The sequence below is a fragment of the Helicoverpa armigera genome, chromosome 4 (assembly GCF_030705265.1).
Source record: "Helicoverpa armigera isolate CAAS_96S chromosome 4, ASM3070526v1, whole genome shotgun sequence".
Classification (NCBI taxonomy): domain Eukaryota; kingdom Metazoa; phylum Arthropoda; class Insecta; order Lepidoptera; family Noctuidae; genus Helicoverpa; species Helicoverpa armigera.
This window is the reverse complement of record NC_087123.1, coordinates 8,931,053-8,941,257: the sequence shown is the minus strand read 5'-3', so window position 1 is coordinate 8,941,257 and position 10,205 is coordinate 8,931,053. Positions and strand designations below refer to the sequence as shown.

The 10,205-nt window shown below is 35.8% G+C and overlaps 2 protein-coding genes across 2 annotated transcripts; one reads left to right on the top strand and one right to left on the bottom strand.

Annotated features, from left to right (window-relative positions):
• Positions 1-3,206: 3,206 nt before the first annotated feature.
• Positions 3,207-5,125, top strand: LOC110374824 (protein FAM32A-like). The gene is made up of 2 exons (XM_021332711.3): positions 3,207-3,537; positions 4,674-5,125. The coding sequence occupies exons 1-2, from the start codon at positions 3,301-3,303 to the stop codon at positions 4,794-4,796; spliced, it is 360 nt and encodes a 119-aa protein (XP_021188386.2). The 5' UTR covers positions 3,207-3,300; the 3' UTR covers positions 4,797-5,125.
• A 326-nt stretch (positions 5,126-5,451) lies between these two features.
• On the bottom strand, positions 5,452-9,758 carry LOC110374843 (uncharacterized). Its single transcript, XM_021332735.3, has 9 exons — positions 9,591-9,758; positions 9,398-9,512; positions 8,928-9,165; positions 8,470-8,686; positions 8,034-8,227; positions 7,793-7,953; positions 7,597-7,701; positions 6,813-7,286; positions 5,452-6,590 (listed from the first exon to the last, which is right to left on the bottom strand). The coding sequence occupies exons 1-9, from the start codon at positions 9,640-9,642 to the stop codon at positions 6,308-6,310; spliced, it is 1,839 nt and encodes a 612-aa protein (XP_021188410.3). The 5' UTR covers positions 9,643-9,758; the 3' UTR covers positions 5,452-6,307.
• Between the last annotated feature and the right edge of the window lie 447 nt (positions 9,759-10,205).

The following is a 10,205-nucleotide window of genomic DNA, read 5'->3' as shown; positions in this document are numbered from 1 at the left end:
ATACCTACCTACCTACGTATGTTTAGATATTACTACATAATTCAAAGTTGATCTCCTAAAGTTGTGATAAATCTTCGCAACAATTTTAAAGGCTCAATAAATTCGTAAAAGACATCCTTTATTTTATCTCCTAATTAGCTACAGGTAACGTAGGTACATAGATCCATTGACACATGTGTAACACAAAACTTAAGCCAGTCAGAATTAAAGAATATTGTGAATACTTCCAAAAAGCACCGCTGTTAAAAATCTTTACCAGCAATTTCTTTCCCACCGCACTCCGGCCCCATGGCATCCCTACCCTACAAATAGCAGCTTAGGGCAGTTTGGCAAACAAGGCGTCACCGGCGCGTGCGATGCTTATAACTAATGCTGTATTAATGTCTATTAGCTGCCCGCCATTGTTCTGCACCTAGCCTAAGCTATTTGTTTGGATTTGTGCGAGTAATGCGACAGTGAGGACTAAGCCGATGAATTTCGCACGAGAGGCGTTAATAGAAGTCAAGTAGACTATTGTCATATGTATTTGGGAGTCATTGTGTTCTTTCTTACGATGTTTTTGAATATTTTGATTGAACATGACAGCTTTTTTCTGCCATCAGTGATAAGTAAGAGTTTTATAGCAGTATAAAGAATGGAGAAATCAGCATTCCGAGATCCGAGTGATATATGTGGGTTAGAAGTCGAGTAGCAGTCGTGGTTGATATTATGATAACCACTCCTTTAGGAGCAGTAATATCTTTTCAACTGCTGCCGTAAATTCAGGTACATAAAAGCTACTACATGACGTAGAGAAATTATTTATCCTTTCAAAAGGTCGGGGTCTTTAAAAAACTTAGATCTAGAAAACTTTAACATAGCAACCAGATTAGCTCTACTCTATACTTCAGCTAATATCTTAGAACACCTACAAAGTACCCCAACTTTACAAGGCCAATGCCGATCGATTCAGTTCTTGGCTCGCGATAGTTGCGATAAAACTGTTGAGTAACAGGGGCGAAGCTTTATCGCAGAAGGCACGTGTCATCAGCTAACTCACTGCACCCCATCATTGTTCTGACGTCACAGAATGCCATTCAGGTCATCGGTATTGTGAACTTGTCAGCTGGATGAGGCTTTTCTTCTTATGATCGTGTTATAAGCTAAAGTGGACAATATCGAAGGAGCTCGGTAGATCTCAGCTTATCTGATTCCTTTTATTTGAAAATTGGTTCTTACCTGACTGTCAATTATCTTCTTTAAATAAGCAACATCAAACTTCGTTAAAGCTCTATCTACTTATTCTACATACAAGTGGCACGTATTTTCTATAGTTCGATCGCCCCGTTATGTTAAGTATTATGGCTTTAAAATTTTCATGGAAAAGGAAAGTAGCAGTCAGAATTTAGGGCAAAAATAGTTCGAAAACCGCTGAATGACAAATAATAATAAAATAACATTTTATTTCCTATATCATTACATCGGTCCTCCCACAAAGCGTTCTCATTACCGGCGTTTCACTTTACACTTCCTGCTCATTCGTGTGCAATCTGTAGTGTGCAAATCCGTTAATCTTATTTGGTGGGTATTCGGAACGCACGTGGCGACACGTGGCGCGAAATCGAACTAATCTTTAGGCCGTACGCGTCGGCGGGCAGCGCGCGTGCGCCGACCTGATAACGCCAAGAAACGCCATTCATTCCCGCTCTTTTGTAGTGAACAATCACTTATTTATTTATGATATTTGCTACTAGTCAACCTGCCACCCTCGTGAGTTAATGTGTACTTAACTCGGCTAGAGCTCCGCGTCGCAAGATAGGGTGTCTTGTAGGGGTGTTATAGTTTGTCGTTTATGCTTCATACTTGTAGCACAGATTTGATATTTTACTGAAAGTAAATAGTGCATTAAATACCCCAAAAGACATCATTGATCTCATCATGCTTCACACTATTATTATATTCGTAAAAACTTTAGTGTGATTAAAATATTAGTGTGATTTTTTACTCCTACACGCAATAAATAAAGGACTACTTGTATTGGGGAAGTAGTTTCCTTAGACCGCAAGAAAAATCGTGGGAAACAGCTATTTCTTTATAGTTTAACGCTTATTCATATCACCTAAGAATGTATTTATTTACAATGAAATAATTATGCAAATCGGTTCAACAGTATCAGAGCTTAGGGCAAGCGCGGATCCAGCCCTCAAAAAAGGTTGTGGTCACAGCCAGTGGCGCCATAGCATAGGTTATATCTCAACGCATACTATGTATATATACGTATCAACAGCGCCGTGTGAATTTTTTTGGGACACACATAAACCCAAACAAATTAAAAGAAACTTGTGTAAAGCGGAAAAAACGCGAGCGCAACGAGCGCGAAATTTTTTGAGTTTTGGGATACAAAAGTACCCAAAGCAAGCAGTTAAAGAAAGTACTGTAAATTGGAAAAGCCGCGAGCGTAGCGAGCGCGAAATTTTTTGAGTTATTTGATACAAAAGTAGCCAAAACAAGCAGTTAAAAGAAAACACTGTAAAGTGAAAAAGACGCGAGCGTAGCGAGCGCGAAATTTTTAGAGTTTTGGATCACAAAAGTACCCGGACCGCTTACATGAAACCAACTTAAAGATTTTTTTAGGACTCTCAAATTAAACTCAGTACCAGTGATTTTTGTCACTTCTGTGTCTCAACTTTTTGTTAGATTGAGGACTCAAAAAGTAAACGCAGAATAAATTTAAATATGTAAAGAAAAAAACCGCGAGCGAAGCGAAGACTTTTGAGTCAAAAGTCTATTAAGGTTGTGGGCATGCCCAAACAAAAAAAAACCGTTTCATTTAATTAGTATGGATTAAGCTCACGACTCACACATTTCTTTTAAAGACTGAAAATTGAGTCATTACAGATTTTACACATATGAACACAAATACCACGGAACATGTATTATGTGTAAGCTATTTAATTCATAGTTTCTCCAAGTGACCGCATCAATTAACTTGCGCAAAAAAAATCAAAATATTACGCAATTTCATTGATCGTATAGATTGGTTAAATAGAGTATCATAATAGCATAAAAATGCCATACAGCAATTTTGCAAGCAAAACCGAGTTTAATGTAAATTATTTTTGATTTTCGGAAAAAACGTACTAAAACCTAAGTGTCCAAACATAAGCATTCAAAAAAGTAAACGTGACAGTGACACTGTGACAGCAACGTGACGGTTGACACTGACAATTTCACTGCGTCATTTCGTGTGCTGTGCTGTGTTGTTTTCCAGAAAATCGAATACTTTATTTCTAGAAATTGTAATTGTAATCAAAACAGACAATGGGTGAAGAAGACGAATATGCATGTGTTAACAGATCACAGCTGAAGATAAAAGACAATTCTGGCATCAAAAAGAAAAAGAAGAGGAAAGCTAAGAAGGAAACGGAGAAACTTATGGAGAATGAAGTCAAACAACAGGTTCAACAACAACAAACGCAGCAGCAACAGCCAGTTGCTGTTGTAGTCAACACTAAGACTAAGGCTGAAATGGCTTTCCAAAAGATGCAGGAGAAAATGGTATATTTTTACTTCATTCAAGTTCAACAACAACTTAAATTCTCTATCGCAGTAGTGTGTGAACAAACTACCAAAGGACTTCCTGTAGTCCAAAGTCAAGATCTATTTTGCTTTAAGAATTTAGTTTTGTTATAAAACTAGCTTCTGCCAGGGGTTTTAACTGTGTCCCTTGGGAAGTTCTCCACTAACCCACATAGAAAGTTGCTTTCCTCGATAAATGGGCTGGGATAACGGGCTGTCATCAGTGTACGATTTTTTCAAATCAGATGCAAAGCCTAGGTTCACTAAATGCACGATATTCAAACAAAACCACAACAGTGCATGCGCGAGACGTCGAGGCAACACTGAGAGGGGTGACACAGTCCGGCTGTCACCCTCTCTTTCTTGTTTATTTTTGTTCTATTTCCTGATTACTTAAATTAATTCCTCAAACTTAGAAAAAAACTTCTTCTGCGTTTACTTCTTGAGTCCTCAATCTAACAAAAAGTTAAAGCACCGAAGTAGCAAAAACAACTGACAATCTAACAAAAAGTTAAAGCACCGAAGTAGCAAAAACAACTGACAATCTAACAAAAAGTTAAAGCACCGAAGTAGCAAAAACAACTGACGCTCTACGCTGACGATTTCTAAGTTGTAAACAAACACCTCAAGTGGAGGACTTTTGTGTACCAAAACTCAAAAATTTTCGCGCTCGCTCCGCTCGCAACTTTTCCACTTTACACCTCTTTCTTTTAATTTAATTTATTTATTTAATTTCGCGCTCGCTACGCTCGCGGCTTTTTCACTGGACACTGGTTTTTTAGAAACATGTTTGAGTTATTTTAAGTCTCAAAACTCAAATGACACGGGATCGCTTCAGCTAGGGCTTTATAAGTTTGCAGTGATCTGTCTCCGGTTTCTTTATGTTAAACCTAGCAAAAAGCACCATGAATGATTTCTACACGATTTTTAAGTACTTTAATTTACAATTTTAGCCCGTGATTATATTTTGTCGTTTTTTGGGGAGGGACGGGGGGTGCTCAATAGGTAGTACGCTCCGGGTGCCACCCGATGCTACGCCGCCACTGGTCAGTAGTATTAAAAAAACATCACTTTACTGGGAACATATTGTTTTAATATATCTAATATTGTTTCAGCAAAAACAAAGAATACAGCAGAAAGCAGAGATGACTCACAAACAGAGGGTAGAAAAGTTCAACCAGCACCTGGACAGTTTGACTGAACACTTTGATATACCCAAAGTATCTTGGACTAAATAAAATAGACTTATTTGGAATTTGGTTGTATTTTATAGAATAAATATGTGAAAACTAGGTGTCCCCACAATTTTACGGGCATTGCTAGGGAACATCTCATACATGGATGAAAATATAATAACTTATTCCTATGTTATTCAGGTGAATACACTATATTACTGACTGCCAATGTTTATCAAGTATGTTCAGTAGTTTTGCATGATGGTTGAAACACACAAAGTTGTGCCTCTATTATTATAAAAGTCTTTCAGGGCTTATTTAGTCTTAAATTAACACCTACTGTAAGTTTAGGTTTAAGTAATTTTATATAAATAAATGTGTTTTAACTTGAATATGTATTTTATTCTCAAATTATCCCTATCAGAAAATTCCAGAAACTATCATGTTTGGAATTCATCAACATTACCTGTAAGAGTACTCTATAATTTTAGCCTATAGATATAATCAGGTCACAATACGAAAATTAGGCGATTCAACGTCTCATATCCTATTCATTAATACTTACCCTATTTTAAATACAGCATTGAGCACTGATTACGCCTTAATGTTGTGTTAATTTGTAATGTACCCACTTAATTTTTTGTTTTTGGTCAATTTAATTGTGCTGAATAAATATCACATATGGTGTTTTTAAGTAATTAAAAATTAAAGACACAAACATGATTAAAACATTGTATTCAAATGTTAAACAAGTATAACAAATGTTATATTTTTGGACGGATCATAATTATCAGGTAACACATGTTACATAGAGTATAAATATTCTGAAAGAAAGAAATACCAGCTTCTTTATAGTCATTTTTAGAAATAACAGTCAAAATTGTTAATATTAGATACAAACATACATAACTTTCTAAGGCACTATGTAGATTCAATTTGAGATACATATATGTACTTAAAAATTAGCTGCCAAGAAGTAAAAAGAATACAAAAAAATAATCTTAATCTAAGTTTGTCATTATGAGTAAAAAATATATAAAATTAGTCATGATCAGGGACACTAACATAGATATGGGGAGGTAAAAAGGATTTCTACAGAAAAATAAAATGCAAAAACATTAGCAGCACTTGGGTAATGATATAGCTACACCTTCACTTATAACCTACTTATTGAATTATGAATAGAAATTACTGTTAGTAAACAGTACTTTATTATATTCCTTATGAGTAATATTTCTCTTGTCTTTTTTACATTGAACAGACATTATTTAACATACAACCTATAGTAAAGGCACACCTCAGCCTTTTCTCTACAAAATGTGCTTTTGTAAATAGTTAAAACCCTTTATATATCCCTATAGACTTAAGGCACATAGCAATGTGAGATTCATTTGCTTAAAACTCTATGTTTTACTTAAATAAAAAAAAAACTGGAATGACGACTGCACTGTAAAAATCTGGACAAAGTACATAAAATAAAAAATAGCTTTTCTACAGCAATAAACTGTACACAAAATTAGTATTACACATCAATCTAAGCAACCTTGTAATCTACATCAGTCTTAGCTTATAAATTACTGTAGTAACGTCACAAAAGCTGCCAGGATCACTACAACTGTATTGACTGCCATTGCTTGGGCAGAATTGTTGCCCCAAAATGAAAAACTGAACACTTTCACGTAGTTCTCTTTCGTAGACCAGGGGTCGCTACCGTCATCAAAATGCATGGGGCACTGGTCCCGCTCTCTCTCGTATTCTTCCATTTCAACGGCGACAGCTGCGCCCTCTGTGTAGTTCCATGACGTCACGTCTTGTTTCAAGTCACAGTATGGACCTAAGGCTTGTGACATAAGTACCCTGTAATACAACAAGTTTCAAGGAGCATTATTATTCGATGATAACAATACAAACGTTAAGACTGTTACATATACTTAATGAACAACATAATTATGTTCTATCATAATTTTTTAGATACTGAACTCCCAGAATTCTAATCGGGCTGAATGTGGGCTTTGTTTTATGTATAAGTTACAGAGGTCACAGACAAAGATAAGACAATAAGCGTAATAAAACACATACCTATTAAGATCAGCCCGCTGATACACCCAGCACCTATACTTAGAGAAAGGATCCAACTCGTCATAAGTAATTAAATAAGACTTCAGATTCTCTTTCCAGAAACCTATGCATTTCATCCTGTAATCAGGATCACTGTAGATATCAACTGGTCTTCCCAAGTAATCTACAGATAGACAGTAGTTCTCCTTAATCTGTATAGTTTTCTGGTCTATATCACATACTGAGAAGTCACTTATATTCAGTTTGCAGTACAAGTTTGGTCTCGGACTGAGTGTAACACCTCCCAGGATCCTTGTTTCGAATTTGACATCTCCTTTTTGAGTAAAGTTGAATTTTCCAGCCACAGGGCATCGGATGGGAGTAGGGTCCTTCTTCAAGAATATATCATAACGCCATTCTTGTTTGTTTTGGAACTGCACCCATGAACATACTGTGTGGAAGTTGCTTTGAATCATGGCTAAGCCCTTTCGGTATCTAGAAAAGTTACATCATAATTAATATACATGGACTTTGTTGTATATATGAGGTTGAAGATGCAAATAAAAACCATTGTCTGTAAAGTCGTTTTACTGACGATAGTTGAACGTGACAACGTGAGTAGCTGCCGATTGTGCCTCTTTGTCGCTCGCTGCGTGCTCTCGCTTGCACTTCAAGCCTTAAACGGAACGCCTCAGAGCGAGGTAACGCCTCAGAGCGAGGTAACGCCGCATGAGTCATGTTTTTTCGTGCGTGCAGCCGGCTCCATCGATTTATAAGACGTTGTCACGTCAAAATGAATATTTACCTAATTACATTATGATGTTGTGGTACAAAATCAAAGCACACATAATCCTTTTGGCAACCATCAACTGTAAGACGAGCCATCATCACTCTACTATCACGCTGCTCTCTGTGAACAATAAAAAATTGTATTATTATACAGAATAACAATCATTTTTTTATGATTTGTCTATGCAAAGATAATGAATGACAAAAATCACCTGCAAACATAAATAGTTCTCCTAAATCGTCCCTCATCAGGATAATAAGTCTCTATTATATGTGTCTCATTGATAAATACATCTGCATCTATATTGGCTGTGTTAATCCAGTCTCCTGAGAAGTTCTGTGGCAATCTACAACCTGGTTCTACCACTTCAGCCTGCAAAAGACATAAATATGACATATTAATGAATTTTTAATATTAAAAGTATGTATTACAATAGATTTCATTTTATTTACCTTCACCGCAGTAACTCTGTACCTCTCAGGTGATTTCTCAACAGTCTTCAAAGTGTTACATTCAGGCGTAATTGAGGCACCAATATACAGATCATCATCTCTGTTTTTAAGGAAACATCGATATCTCTCGTCTTTACGAGATTCTTTCGTATTTGCGACCGCAAAGAAATGATTCTTATTGACGAACCAATGACCTGAAAAATGATATATAGGTATTTTAGTGTTTTGAAATGTCCTTCTTTTTATCTTCTAATGAATAACAATGTAATTATAGTAATCATTAGTTCATTTATCATGCTGTTTTTTTAACTCTAATGTTATAAGTATATCATATGATAACACATAATGTCAAAAAAATAATTGTGTAATTTGTAAATATGCCTAATTACAGATATAACTTTATCAAAAAGACTTTTTTTTACTATTATTTGCTTACCCAAACAGCTATATTCCACAACACCATCAAAAGTATTGGACATTCCAGCACATTTTCTGTATGTTATGTTAAATTTCTGGTTTGTGATCAAGAACTGAGTACCAGCAGTTTGACAAGACTTGATCTGAGCATCAGGGTGGTTACATTCACCGGTGAACCGGAAACGATTCTGATAAGCAAACTGCCAGACACCTTCCAGAGATGAGCGACAATTGACCTGAAATTCAATACTTTGGGTTAAACTTAGTTTAATTTATATTTATTTACTCAAATAAATAGTGAACAAGTCTTTGAATGAATTTTTTTAATTACTTACAAAAATATCTGTAAAAATAAATAAAAAGTGGCAGTAGTGCTCATTATTCCAATCCTAATAGGATTCTCTTTTATTCAAAAAATTATAAGACTTACAATTTTATTACAAAATCTAGCTATAAGCAATCTTATATGAAACTTACAGGCACATAGTTTTCAGAGAACAAAGTGATCAGACCCTGCTGATCAGGGTTAAGGCCTCTGCACACTCTTTCCACAGTAGGTTCTTCATCAGGACCCAAGTTCACACAAGGAGACTCAATCTTCTCCAGTACGTTCACCGTCCTTACGATCAGCTTGACACAGTAGTAGCATTTTGTGTAAGAAAACACCATTGTGTAGTTCACCCGGTACTCTGCTTTTATGTTTACACAAACACCCCTGGAAGTAATGGTGTTTTCTTAAAAAACAATGGTGAATGTTGGGCCCACCATTGTTTTTTTATGATAGTAAACATTAGGACAATACTTGTGTGTACTAAAAAATAATAACAGACAAATATTGTTCTTCCGCATTCGCCGGGTAATGTAACCCATATGATGTATTTGCACAATGATTAGGTACTTACAAAATAAATTAATTAGTCATAGAAATCCAATAAGTAATATATTACCTCCCAGTCATTTCGCTGGCGTTGATATCGGTTATAGTTTGTTTCCCATTTTCGAAGGAAAACCACGTATTTCTCAGCACTAAAGGTATCATACATTCTGCAACTACACCTGCGACTGAAACAATACAATAAATTCGTTAGGGCGTTACCTCAAACGAACCAAACCAGTTCAAAATAATTCCAAATAACTTACTGCCCAGTGAGAGAATAGCTATCACAGCGACTATGACTGAACTGCGAGCCATGTTTATGTTAGTATTTTGTAAATGAATACATTTAAAACGAATAAATGAAGGCGAACTCTAATATCAACAGTCGCACCGAAAGAAACCAAACTTTTTGAGTGACTGACAAGACGAGACGAGAGCAGTATTGCCAGATGGTGATCTAGCATTCTCCCCAAATCTCACCCAAAATCCCCCCAAAATGTTAGTCTTTTGAGAAAAAACCCCCAGTAATTAAAAAAAAAAATTTAATTGGAAACCTTTGGGAAGTTTATTGTAAAAGCGTATACATTGACCCATGAACGAGTTGCTTACTCTGTGGAGGCGAGTAGCATGTACAGCAAGATTATGTTTCTATTATTCCTAGTATTTTTGCTATGAACATCATCATATCACATTTGAACAAAGTTAGATATGTTTTTTTTTACGAACGTACATTAAATTTTCAAAAATGTATTGAAAAGCAACAGTCAGAATATTTATTTCTTTGAATTTCTCTCTAAGAGAACAGCTCTTCTGTAAAATAAATATATAGTATCATCGTTCATCGTCGTTCTCCGCACGCAGCATTATTGTGGTACTGT

What these genes read in the sequence shown, in the direction of transcription:
- LOC110374824 (XM_021332711.3), top strand. Translation starts at nt 3,301, where the DNA reads ATGGGTGAAGAAGACGAATATGCATGTGTTAACAGATCACAGCTGAAG. An exon ending in AAAAGATGCAGGAGAAAATG is followed by an intron (nt 3,538 to 4,673) that starts GTATATTTTTAC and finishes ATATTGTTTCAG; the next exon opens with CAAAAACAAAGAATACAGCA.
- LOC110374843 (XM_021332735.3), bottom strand. Translation starts at nt 9,642, where the DNA reads ATGGCTCGCAGTTCAGTCATAGTCGCTGTGATAGCTATTCTCTCACTG. An exon ending in ACAGAGTTACTGCGGTGAAG is followed by an intron (nt 7,954 to 8,033) that starts GTAAATAAAATG and finishes TGTCTTTTGCAG; the next exon opens with GCTGAAGTGGTAGAACCAGG. An exon ending in CAGCGGGCTGATCTTAATAG is followed by an intron (nt 6,591 to 6,812) that starts GTATGTGTTTTA and finishes GTTGTATTACAG; the next exon opens with GGTACTTATGTCACAAGCCT.